Source organism: Trichechus manatus, unplaced genomic scaffold (genome assembly GCF_000243295.1).
Source record: "Trichechus manatus latirostris isolate Lorelei unplaced genomic scaffold, TriManLat1.0 scaffold00151, whole genome shotgun sequence".
NCBI lineage: Eukaryota > Metazoa > Chordata > Mammalia > Sirenia > Trichechidae > Trichechus > Trichechus manatus.
In genome coordinates, this window is record NW_004444087.1 from 2,529,886 (window position 1) to 2,548,116 (window position 18,231).

Consider the following 18,231-nt stretch of genomic DNA (forward strand, 5'->3'; position numbering starts at 1 on the left):
AGATGCCTGGTGTGAAGTCCCAGAGGATCGGAATGCTGGCAGTGCCGCAGAAAATGGCTCTTTGTTTTCTTAAGGTTGGAGAATTTTCAATAGAAACAAAACGCCAGTTCTTCCTTTGAGCTGAGACCCCACTTATGGCCTCGGAAGCCAAGAGTTTGCAGCGGCAGAGCAGAGTGCCCGGGGCTCCCTCCCGTCCCGGGCAGCTCTGAGCCCCCAGCTATAAATAACAACCGGGGCTCACTAAGCAGGCCCAAAGCCCCATGCTATTTCCCACCCACGGGGAGCCCCGGAGAGTGAGGGTCGCCAGCGTGGGCTTCCCATGGAGTGCTGCGGCTGGGCCTGGGGACTCCTGGGCCATCTCCACCTGAGGGTACTGGGTCTCCCGAGGGGCTGGCAGGCCATGCTGCAGGCTGTGGGCTGGGCCTTGGAGGGAGGGAGTGGGAGCCAGGGCTGCGCAAGAGCCATCTGAGGATACAGCTCCGCCAGCTTCTCTTGAAGAGGGTCCGTGCGTCCCTGGGGCCCTGTAGGGCCCTTGTCACTGAACCGTGATTATCAGCCAGCGTCAGGGGACCGTGGTTCCTTTCACATTGGACAGATGGCCTCGCCTGGCTAATCCTCCTCCTGCCTCCAATGGCAGGGAGGTGACTCCACCTTGGCCGGCTTCCTCGAGCCGAGCTTCCTCCTCCAGGACGACAGCGTGCCGCCCAGGGCCTTCCGCAGCCCCGAGCAGTCCTGGCCGCTGGACAGAGCCTGCCGGGTGGCCGGGAGCTGCCCAGTGAACAGGTCCCATCGGGACAGTGAGTCTACAGCCTCGTCCAGCCGCGCCAGCTCCTCCTCAGACACCTCCCTCTCCAGGGCCTGGATGCAGGCCGCCAGCCAGAGCCCATACTCCTGGAGGGCCTCCATGGGCTCTGCGGGGCCCCTGGGCAGCGGTGCCTGGCCCTCCAGGTCCACCGCGGGGCTCGGTGCCTCCGTGGGCTCCAGCTCGGGGGCCCCCCCATCGGGTGTCAGGGGCTCTGACAGGCTGGTGAGGGCCTCTGAGTCATTCTCACTGCCCAGCCCCGAGTCAGTGCTGAAGGGCTGCATGTCCTCCGATCCTGACTGCTCGGCCGCCTCCCAGCTAGGCCAGGTCCCCGCCATGGTCTGCGTCCATGCATAGAGTTCCTGAAAGGGAGAGACATGGGCTGACCTCTCTGTTGGGTCATTTGTCCACCAGTGACCTGCCCAAGACCCAGCCCCTCATGTAAGGGGACCCCACTGTCCTCAGTTACCAAGGGGCAAGTGTCAGGTGAGTGACAGGTTAGTCTCCCTTGACGCATGGCTTCTGAGAACTGGAGCCCATGATATCCTGGGGCCACCTGTTCCAGCTCACAAGAGCTCACTGTTCAGCTTTCAGGGACTTTGCAAGCCCATTGTTCAACACAACCATTGGTCAAAGTTAAATTGCATAAAACTTAAGTAAAAAACTATATTAAAAACAAAGGTAATTAATGCTCCGAACACCTCATCACTTCCTAGTAATTTTCACTGTGTTTTACTCTGACCACTGCTCCTGAGGTCACTTTCACAGTTGCACCTGTGTGGTGGATGTACGACCTAGCAGTGTGTGGCTGCACACCCGTCCCCACTCTGCCTGCAGTGGCATCATGTGGGGAGTCTGAAATCGGAGTGCTGGGAGCATTTACACCACGGAAATGGGCAGACCCTGCAGTCAGGGTGTTCTCTCTCAGAGGACATGTACCGGCTCACTGCCGATAGGCGCAACAGACAGTGGAGACCTTTGCTGGCCGGGCCTCAATCATGTCTCTGGCACCTGTGACTGCTCAGGAGTGTCCCAGTGACCAGGGACAGAATCGATTTCAGGGAGCAGATCCATACCTGCACTTCTCCCCTCGTACAACAGCCAGGAACACTGGCAACCCTCCTGGGTTCCCCAGAGGCCTCCCCTCTATGGGGACTGGAGCATCTCCTCCTAGTTCTCTTCCCAGAAAGCTCCTCCACTGTTCCGTGCAATGAAGCTCTCGGGGAGGAAGGGTATGGGCCTGACCATTTCGGGGAGCACTCTGAGTGGTGCAAACTTTTTGCAGCCAACAGTTAATGTGCTCAGCTGTTAAATGAAAGGTTGGAGGTTCGAGTCCACCCAGAAGTGCCTCAGAAGAAAGGCCTGGTGATCTACTTCCAAAAAAACAACCATAGAAAACTCTGTGGAGCAGAGTTCTACTCTGACACACATGAGGTTGCCAGGAGTCAGTCAACAGCAACGAATACACCTCCCCAGCTCAGGTGCAGGGCATATGTGTGTGTGTCTGGAGGGAGGGGTAAAAAAGTTACCAAAGTTCATGTCTGAGCTAGTTGAGTAAGGCCTCAGGTGAAGGTCACGGAATGAGAAATCCCAAACTTTTTGCAAACCAGAGCCGGCCTTCAACTCACATCACACAGCAACACGAGGGCAATACCAGAAAACCAAACCCATCACCGTCGAATCGATTCTGACTCATGGCGGCCCCGTGTGTCAGAGTAGAACTGTGCTCCACCAGAACGAGGATCCCAGCAGCTGCTCATGACTGAGTCCTTACCACGCGCCTGACTCTATGCTCAGACAATACCAGCAGCCCGCCTTGGTGGACAGGGTTCAACATTGAGAAAGGTGTGCGGCAGGCTGTATCCTTCCACCTTCCTTGTTCACTCACTGAACAAATCCAAGAACTCTCCATACTTTCTGTGCAATTTTTCTGTAAACCTAAAACTGCTCTAAAAAATGTTGTTGTTGTGTGCCATTTGAGTTGATTCCAATTCATAGCAACCCCATGTGACAGAGCAGAACTGCCCCATAGGGTTTTCTAGGCTCTAATCTTTGTGGGAGCAGATCGCCAGGTCTTTCTCCCGTGGAACCTAGGCTGTAATCTTGCAGGAGCAGAACACAGGTCTTTCTCCCACAGAGCCACAGGAGGGGGTTCGAACTGCCACCTTTTGACTAGTAGTCAAGAGCTTGACTGTTTGCATTACCCCGGAACTGCATTTACTATGTCATGTTGTGTTCCATCAAGTTGATTCTGACTTATAGCGAATCAACTCATGTGGCAGAGTTGAACTGCCCCTTAGAGTTTTCTCTGCTGTAATCTTTATGGGAGCAGATCCCCAGTCTTTCTCCTATGAAGCCACTGGGTGGGTTCGAACCACCAATCTTTTGGTTAGCAGCCGAGCGCTTAACCCCTGCGCCACCAAGTCTCCTTGCTCTAAAAAATAAAGTCTATTAAAAGAAATTAAACCAAAGCAATTTGGTTGAAAGGCCTTGTGCGTTTATTCAAATGAAAACTCTCTAACTCGGTCAATTCATCCAAAGATGGGTTTATAGAAAAAATAAGTCACACGCCTTTGAACCCTGAACTCAGGGTGTCGTTTCTGAGTTTGTAAACAAATCTTACCACATCAATAAGTCTGTTCTTTCTGCACAGTGGGGCAGGGTGACCCAGCTCCCCGGACGGCCAACGGATGCCATTGCCCCCAGCCAGGCAATTCCTCAGGTAGACAGTAGAGGGCAGCATTGCCACATTGCTCAGCCCCAAGGCGCTGGGCTCTGTTGTAGCAAGAAACAAATGCTTGTTTGTCTAATGTGAGTCTCCTGGGCAGCAGGGATCCGTGTATCACTGAAAGCCGTGGGGAAAGAGGAAAGCAAGCTGGAATGCTGGAGAGCAATGCAATTGCCTTTGCGATGTACGACTCAGCATGAATAAATCCAAGTTCAGCACATGGTTTAAGTTCTTAGTAAATACTGGCCATTATTACTATTTTTCATTTAATAGCCTTTATTTTTTAGAGCACTTTTGTTGTTGTTCTTGTTGTGTGCTATGGATTTGACAAAGTAAACCTCCCCATAGGGTTTCCCAGGCTGCAATCTTTACAGGAGCGGATTGCCAAATCTTTTCTCCTGGAGAGCCCTGGGTAGGTTTGAACTGCAGACCTGTTTGTTAGCAGCCAGGCACTTACCAGGGCTCCTTAGAACAGTTTTAGGTTTACAGAAAAATTGTGCAATAAGTAGAGAGTTCCCATATGTCCTCTCTCCCCCTGCACACTGTTTCTCCTGTTATTAATATCTCGCATCTCTTTGATACATTTGTTACAATTAATGAACCGATATTGATACCTTATTGCTAACCAAAGTCCCTGGTTTACATTAACCAAAAAACCACTTGCCATGGTGGAGTCAACTCCAAATCCTGGCGCCCCCATGTGTATCAGAATAGAACTGTGCTCCATAGGGTTCTCAGTGGCTGATTTTTCAGAAGTAGATCACCAGGGCTTTATTTCGAGGCACCTCTGGGTGGACTCGAACCTCCAACCTTTGGGTTAGCGGCCAAGTGCGTTCACCGAGGGACTCCAGAGGATATGGAGAGAGCCCATTTTCCCCTAGTGCTGACCAAGTTCCAAAAGGCTACTGTCCAGCGTGACACTTGGGAGTTCCTGGGACTTGACGCTGGGGGGTTTCACCCACAAAGGACCCCGATGGGCTTGGCGTGAGGGGAGAGACTTGGGGCTTGGAGGGACCCTAGCTTTCCCTTCCTGGCTGCCTTGTCGCCCATGCAAAAGATTTCCGTGCTCTTGAGTACAAATAGGTTATGTGCCCATTCATTGCGCTGAGGGCACTAAGTGACCACACAGGATGGCCAACTGCAAACAAAGTCTGTAGGCCAGGGCCAGCTCAGCAGGAAGTTGATGAGGACCAAGTGCTTCCTATTTCAGGGACTCACTTCTCCCTCCCAACACCAGCCTGCCTGTAGTCCCCTCCCTGCTCCTTGGCAGCCGCCATCCCTTCTGGGTTAAGGGCAGATGGGGCTGTATGATGGTTAATGCTATGCGTCACCTGGCTAGGCAATGATTCTCAGTGTTTTGGCAGACACTGGACTGGGTGCTCCTGGGTGTGATATAATGTAATCACCTTCCATGATGTGATCTGATGCGATCAGCCAATCAGTTGAAAGGGGAGTTTCCTTGGGTCTGTGACCTTCTTCCCATATACAAATGGATGTTCTGGTAAAGCTGGCTCTCTCTCTCAGCCCTGCACTCTTCCCATCACCTGACTTCTGGTTCCTGGGATGTGAGCCTGCAGAAGCGTCTGGCCTGCCGTCTGACCTGCAGATTTGGGATCTGCCAGCCCCTGCAACCCCGTGAGCCAGCAGACCTGTCACCTGCCACCTGACCTGTTGACTTGGGACTTGCCAGCCCCTACAATTGTGTGAGTCATTTTCTTGAAGTAAATCTCTCTGTATTTATATATACATGTCACTGGATTTGCTCCTCTGGAGAACCCAGACTGACAGGCTGGAAGCTGGGATCTTTAGCTACAAGAATTGATTGCTCTGAGGATGAAGACTCCCCCTGTCATCCCAGTCTTTGAACTCCACCAGGGCTCCACAGCACCAGGACCCAACAGTTTACAGAGAATGCACATTCGTTTCCCTCTGCTTCTCTGCTCACAGTGGGCGTGGACCAGCCAGGGCTGAGAAGCACTCCCCACCCTACCCTCCATCCCTGCAGCCAGAGCAAAGCGACTCACCTGTTGACTCACTTTGTACCTGTTGACTCACCTGGTACCTGTCAAGGAGCCGGAAGCCCAGGAGGTGCTGCAGCTTCCGTAGGCAGATGGGGCAGAGGTCGGGGGGCCGCCGCAGGGCCTCGTCCAGGCTAAGCGCACCCTGCATGATGCAGCCCAGCCAGCGGCAGCTCCCCAGGCCCAGGAGGTGGCACAGCTCATGACACGTGGCCTGGGAAGAGACGACCCCAGACCTTGCAGACTTGACTCCAGACCATGCAGCCCATCCTTGAGACACTCACAGCCCGGGAGATGAACGGCACCAAGCCGAGGGGCCAGGTGGTCGGGACTGATCAGAGAGCCACCCCCAGCCCAGCCCTAGGCTGCCCAGGGTGCCGATGACAATGTCTATTACACGGCTGGCCACACTTGAGGCTTATTCTGCGTGGAAAAGTGAGTCACGTGGTCTACTCTGGGAAGCCGCACAGGGTGGGGGGCTTTGGGATCAGACACATGCAGGTTCAGACCCCAGTTCTGCCACTCAACAGCTCCGTGGCCTTGGGCAAAGGACTTAGCGTCTCCGAGCCTCAGTGTCCTCACTTGTAGAAGGAGGGGTGCCCTCCTCGTGGAGAGGATGGGTGCAATAAGGCTGTGACCGGCCTGGTGTAGAGGGTGCACTGGTACCAGCTCCTTCCTCCAACTGATTCTGCGTCCTTAGTAACTTCTCTGAGCGCAGCCCTGTCCTCCCACTTCCTACCCCCCAACTTCTCCAATTATGGTTAGCAAAGCAGCCTGCACTCTCTGCCCCACCCACTGATGCCCAGCAATTCTCACCTTGCAGCACTGGACCATCCCCAGGGTGCTGAAGCTCAGTGTCCGGACCCTCTCCTGCCCAGGGGCTTCAGGGTCGTCTGCAGCCACCTCCACTGGGGCGGGGTCAGAGGCGCCGGGCTCCAGCTGCAGGAACTCCCCTGAGAACCGGGCGAAGCTGCAGACACCCACCTCTGGGGAGAGGCAGAGGGAAGGGGGCTAAGGTCAAAGCCGCCCCTTCCTCTCCGCCCAGCCAACGTGCCCCATGGAGGTGGCCCAGGCACAGACACCCACGCTGGCTCTGCCCCCTGGGGAACAGCCATTGCCCGGAAGGAGCTGGAATGTGGGGCCTGCAGTTCAGAGAGGCTGTTCCTCGCGTGTGCATCAGCTTTTCCTGGAGCGGAGTGTGGAGTGGGAGTGACGAGGGGTGACCTCTCCTCATGCATGATTGGGAGAGGCCCAGGGTTCCCACAAACCCGGGCCAAGGGGGCCAGCAGGGCACTCTCCCAGGCAGGGCTGCACCGGCTCACCGTGCCCGGGAAGGAACTTGCTGAAGGTGAAGCTCCAGCTCTCGCGGGGGTACAGGTCAGACAGTGTGAGGCCCAGCACACAGAGTGCATCGTCTGGCTTGTGGCTCTTCAGGAAGGAGAGTACGCCGTCTGAGGGCACAGAGTCGGGGGAGACTGGGACCAGCTTCTAGCCCTGGCACCGGCCTCTGCCCCATGCCAGCCTCCTCACCACAACAACCATTAACTTCAGTTGACTGCCTAGCTCCCCACACTCTGGGCAGGCCCACTCTGCAAATCCCTTCTCTGCCCAGACCAACCCCTCCCCAAAGTCAGACCCAAGCCAGTGACAGTGACGTTCTGCAAGAGACGTTTAGTCAGAGGTGGAGAACTCAGCGGCAAGCTGCACCAGGTAGAACAAGTGCCTGTGCTTTGAATCAGGCCAGTGGGATTTGGGCAGGTGTGTAACTTCCTGGGGGCTCAGTTTCCTCAACTTTACAGGGGGAAGATGTTAATAATTCCTATCTCAGAGGGCTGTTGTGAGGATGCAATAAGACAAAGAACAGAATACTCTCAACAGCACACCTGCCACAGTCCATCAATTACTTCATTTAACAAACACTTATTGAGCACCTTCAGCATTCCCAACAAACACTTGTGGAGCACCTTCAGCATACCAGGCACACTTATAGGGGCTGGATTATACCAGTGAACAAGAGAGACAAACCACAGCCTTCATGAGCTTGTGTTCTAGTTGGGAGACAGAGAGGACAGAAGCAAAACGTGCAGGATGCCAGGGATGATCAATGATGGAGAAACACAAGGCAGGGAGAAGGGAATTGCAGGCAAAAGAGGGTCTGGGTTGTCCTTTTTAATAAGGTGGTCACGAGAGCCTCCTGAGAAAGTAACACTTAACCAAAGATCTGCTGAGATGGAGAACTGCGCCATACCTCTATTTAGGGGAGGAACTCCCAGCGGAGGGGACATCCAGCAGAGAAGCCCTGAGGCAGGGTGGCCTGGCCCACTGGAGGGGCAGCACAGGGGTCAGCACGTCAGGAGGGTGAGCGAGGGGCAGAGGAGGCAGACGTGAGGTTGGAGGGTGCCGAGGGGGCCTCCTCTGAGCAAGTGTCATGCACCAGCCTGGGTTTATCGCTCCCATTGCTGCTGAGAATGGACTGGAAGGTGCATGGGGAAGCCTGAGGGAGACCACTGCAATAAGCCCAGTGAGAAATGTGGTGACTGGGCCCTGATGGCAGCAATGAAGAGGGTAAAAAGTGACCCAATTTGGAGGGCAAAGCCAACAGAATTTATTGGTGGGTTGGACATGGCATGTGAAAGAGGGGCGTCAAAGATAGTACACATCTCATGAAATCCAGACTTTCTGGAGCCATGGAGGGCGGCTGAACACCCTAAACCTTAAATGTTAAGCCAAAAATATCCCCTGAAGTCTTCTTTAAACCAAACAATAGTTTAGCTTAACTAGTAAAGGATATCTCCCTCAAGCATCATGCTCTTTTGAAGAACTAACTATCTTATGGGATCAAATTGACAACAGCCACTAGAAAGGTTAGATAAGAAGCTTAGGAGGCAGTGAGTTTATGTTAATGGGGGAGGAACAATTCAGAAAAGGAGGGTCAGAACGGTAAAATGTCACTGAATTGTACGTGGAGAAATTGTTGAATTTGTGTATGTTCTGCTGTGTATATTTTTAACAACAAAAAAATGAAATAAATTATTTTTTAAAAAAGATGACACACAGAAATGTGGAAGGATGGAGATAAAGATGACAGTGGAGGGACAGGTGTAGGAAGGAGGTCTGGCTTGGACGTGTAGTCTGAGATGCCCCTTGGCACCCGAGTGTGGATGCTGAAAAGGCAGCTGGGCCAACGAGATGGAGTTCATGGGGAAGTGCTGGCACAGCCACATGGGACTGGTGTCTGTAGGGGGTCATGACCCCAAACACATCCATGTCCTAGTCCCCAAACTGTGACTATGGTACCTCCCATGGCTAAAAGGACTTCGCAGATGTGGTTCAGTTAAAGATCTTGGGATGGAAGATGATCCTGGACTGTCCAGGTGGGCCCAGTGTAATCCCAAGGGTCCCTGTAAGAGGGAGCAGGAGGGTCAGATCAGAAAAGGGGATGTAAGGATGGAACCAGAGGGTCAGAGGGAGATTTGAAGATGTTCTACTGCTGGCTTTGAAGATGGAGGAAGACAGCATGAGCCAAGGAATGTGGGTGGCCTCTAGAAGGTGGAAAAGGCAAGGGTATTAGTTTCCTGGAGCTGCCATAACAAAGTACCACAAACTAGGTGGCTTTAAACAAGAGAAGTTTATTGTCTCATGGTTTTGGAAGCCAGAAGTCTGAAATCAAAGTGTTGGCAGATCTATGTTCCCTCTGAAGGCTCTAGGGGAAGATCCTTACTTGCCTCTTCCAGCTTCTGGTGGTTGCTGGTGATCCCTGGCATTCCTTGGCTCATGGCACCATCACTCCAATCCCTGCCTCTGTCATCACATGGCCATCTTCCCTCTGTGTGTCTCTCTATGTTTCTTCTCTTTTTGTAAGGACACAGTCAGATTGGATTAGGATCCACCCTACTCCCGTATGACTTCATGTTAACTGTTAATATCTTCAGACAACGTCATGTTTCAAACAAGGTCATGTTCACTGGTACTGGAGTTAGGATTTGAACATATCTTTTTGGGGGACACAATTCAATCTGTCAGTCATCATCTGAAAAGAAGGAGGAGGTGATGGTGGTTGGAGGAGAGAGGAGAAGGTGGGAATGGGTTCCCGGTACCATAAAGGGCACCCTTGGGTTCATGGTCATGCATCAAGTTGTTGCTGTTGTATTCAGCTGCGTGGGTAGACAGGAAGCTGGATTTAACCAGGTGGGTACTGTGAAGGAAGAGGAGGGCAAGGGAGTTGAGTGTACATGAAGAGAGTGATTATTATGATGAACCATGAAATCAAAGTCTGGTAAGGCAGGAAGTGAGGATGGAGGTGAATAACGGACAGTGAGAAGGTGGTAGGATCAATGGGTTGTCCCTGATGGGATCAAAGAATAGTTAGAGTCAGGGTACTAGAGAGGGTGAGATGGAAATATTGGAGGAGGTGCTTCTAGAGCAGGAGCTTAAATTCCTGATGACTGAGATGATGGAATTGTTGGTAACGATGATGTCTAGTGCAGCGCTGTCCAGTAGAAATAGAAGATAAGCCACAGATGTGAGTTTAAATTTTCCAGTAGCCACATTTTTAAAAAGTAAAGAGAAACAGGTGAAATTGATTTTGATAATTTTATTTAACCCAATTTAATATGTAACTAATATTAAAAAAGTATTGATGGGATTTTTTTACATTCTCTTTTTCGTATTAAGTTTCCAAAATCAGGTGTGTATTTTTCATTACTGCACATCTCATTTTGGATCAGCCACATATTATGTGCTCAACAGCCACATGTGGCCAGTGGCTACTGTCCTGGACAGCACAGTCTAAGTAGTGACCTTGGGAACAAGTGGCTGAGATCATGGAGGAGGGGCTAAGGAATTTTCACTGTTAAGGTGATGATGATGGTGGTGATAATGGTGGTGGTGTTGATGATGGTGATAGTGATAATGGTGATGATGATGATGGTCATGATGGTATTGGTTATGATGGTGGTAGTGATGATGATAATGACGTTGATGGTGATGATGATAAGGAAGAAGATGATGGTGGTGGTGGTGATGGTGATAATGATGATGATGGTGGTGATGATGATAGTGGTGGTGATGATGTTGATGGTGATGATAATGATGGTGGTGATAATGATGATAGTGGTGGTGATGATGTTGATGGTGATGATGTTGATAGTGATGATGATGATAGTGGTGGTGGTGATGATGATGATCTAAATAAACTAATCTGACCACAAGAATTTAACCTAGCTTAACCTTTGGGTTCTATCTGCCTTTTGAACCTTCCTAAGTTGTTTTAATGACACTTTTATGCAACTCAGTGCTGGGGATCTCCAAGGTACAGTTGGAGTGGGTGGGATGGAGGCTTGATTTCTCCCTTGTCTCCCAGGGACACTAGTCAGATAGAAGCAATAACAGGTGTGATGGCACCTCATGTGGAATGAAGGAGGGGGTGAAGGGGCTGGGAGCTCAGTCCTCTGAGAAGCAGGAATCCCAGGCCCTGATTTTGGGGCTGAATACCCAAAGGGCCATGCTGTTCCCTGTGCCCCAGTCCAACCTTCAGGAAGGGTCGGGGGAGCCTGTAGGCCAAGGTTCTGCCTCAGGTGCAGGCTGGTTCTCAGAGTGACCAAACCTGAAGATAGGGACATAGAAAAGGAACATGCCACCATCTGGATGGCAACCCTACCCTGGCCAGGCAGTGCCTATCTACCCTGAAAACTCAGTGCTGGCTGCTTCCTGTAATGGCACACTAGGGAATTTAGTCCAACCGTCCTGTGAAAGATAATCAGACAAGCCAAGAGAAATACAAAGAACAATTTCTTAAAACATCTAAGATGAGAGAGGAGTTGGCTACAAGTGACACTAAGAAAATCTTTGGGCATGGTGACATTGTTCTATATCTTAATTATGGTGGTAGCTATGTGACTATACGTATTTATCAAAACTCATAAAAAGGATGAATTTTACCATATGTAAATTATACCTTAATAAACCTGACTTAAAAAAAAAAAAAATCAAAGACCTAACAAGGAAAATAGAAATAGGGAGAATGTTACAGCTCAAAAAGGTGAAACTGAGCTGTTTCTGAGATGGATGAGGCAGGGCGGCCCTAATGACACACCGCCTACTCTGATTGCTCCCCCAACGGGCTGGGCACCCTGAGAGGGATGCAGACTGTTCTCCTGCAGGTCACTAGAGAGACCCAGAGAAGCTTCTTGTCTTCATCCCAGCCTGGCAATGCCCTAAGTTGCCTGGCAGAGGGAGAGATATTTTCCCACTGGAGAAAGGTAACATCTGCCCAGGCCACAAACTACATATAAAACTTTAAATGATTTTTCAAATAAAATATCCAGCTACCAATAAAAATAACAAGACACACAATGAGACCAGAAAACTGAGACAGAATTAGCCGAAACAACAAAAATAGTCACGTGGGCACTTAAAAGAGTGAATCATCAGACACAGACATAGTAAAGCAACTATATTCGTGGACTAAAATGCTGAGCTTGAAATTTTTAGCAGGGAATTGGAAACTATAAAAAGTGATGCTGTTAATTTGTAAAGGAATCCACTAGGAACTATAGAACTGAAAAATACAATAACTGAAATCAGGAACTCAAGGTATGTGTTTAATAGCACATTGCTGTTGTTTTTAGGTGCTGTCAAGTCAATTTTTGACTCATAGCGACCCCACGTGACAGAATAGAACTTCCCCACAGGGTTTTCTAGGCTTTAATCTTTACAAGAGCAGATCACCGAGTCTTTCTTCTGCAGAGCTTCTGGGTGAGTTTGAACTGCCAACTTTTGGTTAGCAGCTGGGCACTTAACTGTTGCACCACCAGGGCTCCTAATAGCATTAGTTACAGCTAAAGAGAGAATTAGTAAACTGGAGGATAAGAATAAAGCATGGATGGTAAAAAGATGAAAAATACAGAGAGAGAGAGAAGGAGGAGGAGATCAAGAACAGAGAGTAAGAAGGATTAATATACACTCAATTGGAGTCCCAGGAGAGGAGAAAGAGAATGGGGCAGAAGCAGTATATGAAGAGACAATGGCTGAGAATTTCCTAGAACTGATAAAAGAAATCAATCCACTCATTCCAGGTCCGGCATCAATCACACACAGAGCCTCAGACCCTTCTTAGAGACCTCCTTAAATTTGACTCTGGTTCTTCTGTATATCTGAGATCCTCCAGTTAATCTCTGCCTCATCCCAGCCTCACTTCTTCAGCTGCCAGTAACTCCCAGGAATGGTGAGCTGGGTCTTCTAGCCACATCTAGAGTGCTTTGCAAGGACAAAAGCCTGAACAGATGCTGAGTGACCTTAAAAGGGCTCATTTCGTCTTCTCTGCCTGCTCAGAGTTTTCTAGTGCACAGTGGGCTGTATGTTCAAGTCTCCACTATTCTGGGAGGGAAAGGGCTCCTTGTTTTGGTAGTCCTTCTTTTCAAAAGGCTAGGAAATAAATGTTTCCCCCTCCCCAGCAAAAATTATTCATCCTTGTGATGGTCAATGTTATGTGTCCACTTGGCTGGGCTGTGATTCTCAGTAGTTTGGCAGACACTGGACTGGGTGCTCTTCCATAATGTAATAGAATGTAATCACTTTCCATGATGTAATCTGATGTGAGCAGCCAATCAGTTGAAAGGGGCGTTTCCTTGGGGGTGTGGCCTGCCTCCAGTGGTTCTGGCAAAGCTGGATCTCTCTCGACCCTGCACTTTTCTTGTCACCTGACCTCCAGTTCCTGGGACATAAGTCTGCAGAAGTCTCCAGCCTACTGCCTGACCTGCAGATTTGGGACTTTCTAGCCCCCACAATTGTATGAGCCATTTCCTTGAAGTAAATCTCTTCCTCCCTCCCTCTCCCTCTCTCTCTCTATGTATGTGTGTGTGTGTGTGTGTGTGTGTGACACACACACACACATCTCACTGGTTTTGCTCCTCTAGATAACCCAGACTAAGACAACCTCCTGAGTTCCTTCTCCCACCTTCTGCCTTCTGGAGAGGGGTTCTTTCTAAGTAAGGGAGACCCATCCTGCCGTCACCTGAATGGTACCCTTGGCTCACGCACCTGTGTGGAACTGGAGCCGGTCTGAGTCCCGCCTGGGGCGTGAGGAGCAGTGGATGGACGTGGCTGCCACCGAGGGGAGGCACTTGACCCTCAGGCCCCGGAAGAAGGCCTCGGTGCAGCTCCGCACACTGTCCAGCAGGGGGCATCCCACTGGCCCCTCACTCAGATCTGTAGGCAGAGCAGCACCGTTGGCCTGCTGTGCCCCCCACCACCCGCCTGCAGAGCCCACTGCCTACCCAGGACCCTCCCCAGGGGGAATCGGCCTGCACTGAGCCAGCTGGGAGAACAAGGTCAATGTGGGCCTGCCCTCCAGGAGAGATAGACATCAGCAAACCTTTTCTTATAATGGCAAAAAACGGAGGAAGGAGAGAAGTCCATGCCCAGATGAAGGAACAAGTAACCACAGGTAGTCTCCAACTTATGACGTATTGAAGTTTCGACGAACTACCCTTACGACTGTTGGTTTTGTTTTGTTTTTATACATCTTACTGTTAGTAATATGTGCTACATACAATATTGCAGCATGTAATTTGCTGATGTCATCGTATCTCTAAGTTTACATGTAATGTTTCCAACTCCCAAAGACAAAGATCAGATTTATAAAGATACTAATAATAAGAGGGAATAATAATGAAAACTAAAAATAGTGAGGTATTCAACTTATGTCAAAACCAGCTTATGACAGAGTCGTCAGAATGGAAGCCCATCGTAAGTAGGGGACTACCTATACTATTAAATGTGATGATTGGTCTGAGAGACAAAGTGCTCAGGGGGGCGTTGTTGGTGACTCATCCAATGCCCATAAGTCCCCTGAGGTAGAGACTTCTAGGTGAAGTCTGCAAGCATTCAAGCTGACCAGGTGAGGGCCAGGTTTGACTACCTGAGTCAGCAAATCACTGGGGGAGAGGTGGATACAAATCCAGTCTGCCATCTGTTTTTTTGTTTTTGTTTCTTTAAATGCGGTAAACCAGTTGCTGTCAAGTTGATTCCAACTCATGGCAACCCCTTGTGTGTCAGAGTAGAACTGTGCTCCACAGGGTTTTCACGGATGATTTTTCAGAAGTAGATTGCCAATCCTTTCTTCTGAGGTGCCTCTGGGTGTATTCAAACCACCAAACTTTCAGTTAATCATAGGCACCACTCAGGGACTCCTTCAGGTGAGGGCAAGTGATACAGGGGGTGGCAGGAGCCAGCAGATTGGAGACAGCCTGCTGGGTTTCATCACTGACCAAAGCCACGCTGATTGGAGCAGAGAATGACATCGGGGTGGTGAGACTGGGCAGCAAGCAAGGCCTTCCTAGGGCCACGAGGAACCACGACGGTCCCCAATAGAACCAGCGCAGCATTTCATCAGGGGGGCAGCTGACCAAGGGTGGACAAAGGGCCCTCGGCCAGCAGCACCAGCCACACCTGAGAGTGGGTTAGAATACACACTCCCAGGCCCCACCCTAGAACTCCAGAACTAGAACCTGCATTTTAACCACAGGCCCAAGGGCCTGCATGTGTGAGTCAGCACGGCGCTGTGCGGCCAGCAGAGGAATGGGGAGAAGTGGGGGATCTGGGAGCTCCCAGGAGGCAGGTCTGCAGAGGCAGCAGGCTGGATGTGGGGTGAAGAGGGGAGAGCGAGGGGTGCTGCAGGACTCGGGCTCCAGGGGTAGGACGTGGCTGGGGGGACGGGGGACTGGTGAGTGCCCACTGAGGAGCGTGGCAGCCAGAACCCAGCCTTGCCCTGCCGTCTGGGCCACTGGCCTGAGAGGGAACTTTCTAGAGCATCTCTCAGGCAGAAGTTGAGCCTCTCCAGAGCTAAGTGCCGCAGACACCCCGTGCCTCTTTCTGCCGGGCTTGCACCACCCACCCCAGGCATGCCGGGGCACAGCCCCCATCTTCCTCAGCCCCTGGCCAGCAGGCTTCATGGAGAACCTGGCTGAGCTGCCCCCTTCTGAGGGCAAGTACCTGTTGTCTTGGCCCCTCAGTCCAGGCGGAGCCTCCAAGCCTGGGTCCCCACTGCCTCAGGGGGTCAGTGACCATGCTGGGACCCCTGGGTGCGCCTCTAGGCCAGGCCCAGGCTCTTGAAATAAGCCTCAGGATCAAAGAGACCTGCGTTCAAATCCTGCTCTACCTCTCTCTGCCACTTACAGCTCTGTGACATATCAGGTCGAGCCATTGCTCTGAGCCTCAGTTTCCTCAACTGTAAAACGGGCTGGTCCCAACCCCAGCACCCCACAGAGGAAGGGATCAAGCACACCACCCAGGGGTGGTGGCTATGAGGGTGCACCCCTGGACAGGCAGCACCTGTGCCTGCCACTGCCACTGTAACCAATTCCCCGCCTGGATTTCAATACACAGCACCAGAAATGGGGTGAGCGGAGAGCTTAGCGCTGTGCCAGGCTTCCCCGTCGCTGTTCTCAGATCCCAAACACGCCCAGAGCTGCCTTTCCCTGTGTCAGCCCTGTGGGTCCCGTGCACAGCCCCCACCCCTGCCTTGTGCTATATGGAGGCACTCGTCCTCTCCAGCTGGGTCCTACGGCTCCAGGACGCCCCCTCTCAGCTCACTACCAAGTGGCTGCCCGGCGGGAAGTGGGCTTCGCTGCCCCGGTCCCACCTGGTACCTATGGGCTGCAGGTAGATGTGCTTCCGACCCAGGTTCTGCTTCCGGTGCAGCAGGGACTGGTAGAAGGCCTGGAAGTCCTCGGGGGCCTCTGGGCGGCTCAGGAGCCAGTCGGAGGCCGTGTAGATCTGCAGAGAGCAGAAGAGTGTCCCCTGGAGGTTGTAGGCTTCGGCGAGGAAGAGCCGCTCTGCTGGGGAGAAGGCTGTGGCATACAGCTTCCGCAAGGCCGCATCAGTGGATACCAGGGCGTCCTTCAGGGCACGGGGGCCGAAGCTGAACTCCTGGGCAGGCCTACACTGTAGCATGACCACTCCCGGGAGACCCTGTGCTGCCCATGAGCCACCCAGGGCACAGCCACAGTATCTTCCAAAACCTTCTTTCAGGCTTCTCCCTGCAGATGGAGTCTGGGTGGTGGGCCCGTGCAGCTGGACCTCGTTACCTCGTCAGCGAGGGGTGGACATAGACACCCCCAAGGCCCATTGGCACCCTGCAGCAGGGGAAGGGGGGACACACAGAGACATCACTGTCACCTTCGTCACTGTCAGCTTCCTCTCGGACTTCATGGCTGTCTCTGCCCAGGCCTATGGGGGACGCTACACAGAGGACACAGACCCCTGGGGGTTGCTGGGTGTCATGGAATCAATTGTGCCCCCAAGAAATATGCATTGTAAATCATAACTCCTATACCTAGAAGAAGGATCAGTAGTTGGAAAATATCGCCTTAGTGATAGAAACGACAGTCGAGATCCCATGATAGAATTCTGCAAGACCCAACGACTTACTCATTGGAAACACCTTTTTTCAACAACATAAATGGCAGCTATACACATGGACGTCACCAGATGGAATACACAAGAATCAGATTTGCTACATCTGTGGAAAGAGACTATGGAGAAGTTCAATTTCATCAGTCAGAACAAGGCTCAAGTTGAAGCCGAAGAAAATTAAAAACAAGTCCACGAAAGCCAAAATACGACCTTGAGTATATTCCACCTGAAATTAGAGACCATCTCAAGAATAGATTTGACGTATTGAACACTAACGACCTAAAACCAGAGAAGCTGTGGGATGTCATCAAGGACATCATACATGAAGAAAGCAAAAGGTCATTAAAAAGACAGGAAAGGAAGAAAAGACCAAAATGGACGTCAGTAGAGACGCTGAAACTTGCTCTTGAACGTAGAGCAGCTAAAGCAAAAGGAAGAAATGGTGAAGTAAAAGAGCTGAACAGAAGATTTCAAAGGGCGGCTCCAGAAGACAAATTAAAGTATTATAACGAAATGTGCAAAGACCTGAAGTTAGAAAACCAAAAGGGGAGAACACGCTCAGCGTTTCTCAAGCTGAAAGAACTGAAGAAAAAATTTAAGCCTCACGTTGCAATACTGAAGCATTCTATGGGCAAAATACTGAACAACGCAGGAAGCATCAAAAGAAGATGGAAGGAATACACAGAGTCACTGGACCAAAAAGAATTGGTCAACATTCAACCATTTCAGCAGGTAGCATATTGCCTTAGTCATCTAGTGCTGCTATAACAGAAATACCACAAGTGGATGGTTTTAACAAAGAGAAGTTTATTTCCTCACAGTCAAAGTAGGCTAAAAGTCCAAATTCAGGGTATCAGCTCCAGGGGAAGTCTTTCTCTGTCGGCCTTGTCATCAGTGTTCCCCCGGACTAGGAGCTTCTTGGTGCAGGGACCACTGTCCAAAGGACGCGCTCTGCTCCTGGCACTGCTTTTTTTTTTAATTTTTTTTTTTTTATTGTACTTCAGGTGAAGGCTTACAGAACAAATAGTTTCTCATGAAACAGTAGTGCACATATTGTTTTATGACATTGGTTAACAACCCCACAACATGTCAACACTCTCCCTTCTCGATCTTTTTTTTTTGGGGGGGGGGAATAGACATAGCCAAAGATACACCATTTCAAAAATTTCTACATACACAGTTCAGTGACATTGACTACACTCTTCCAATTGTGCTGTTATTCTCACTTAAGATAAAGGCTTACAGAACGAAATAGTTTCCCATTTAAC

The 18,231-nt window shown here is 50.8% G+C and overlaps 1 protein-coding gene across 1 annotated transcript; it reads right to left on the bottom strand.

Moving 5' to 3' along the window:
• Positions 1-609: 609 nt before the first annotated feature.
• Positions 610-16,501, bottom strand: AMZ1 (archaelysin family metallopeptidase 1). The gene is made up of 6 exons (XM_004385958.2): positions 16,198-16,501; positions 13,589-13,756; positions 6,871-6,999; positions 6,365-6,534; positions 5,586-5,762; positions 610-1,164 (listed from the first exon to the last, which is right to left on the bottom strand). Exons 1-6 carry the CDS (start codon positions 16,499-16,501, stop codon positions 610-612), a joined length of 1,503 nt encoding a protein of 500 aa, XP_004386015.1.
• Between the last annotated feature and the right edge of the window lie 1,730 nt (positions 16,502-18,231).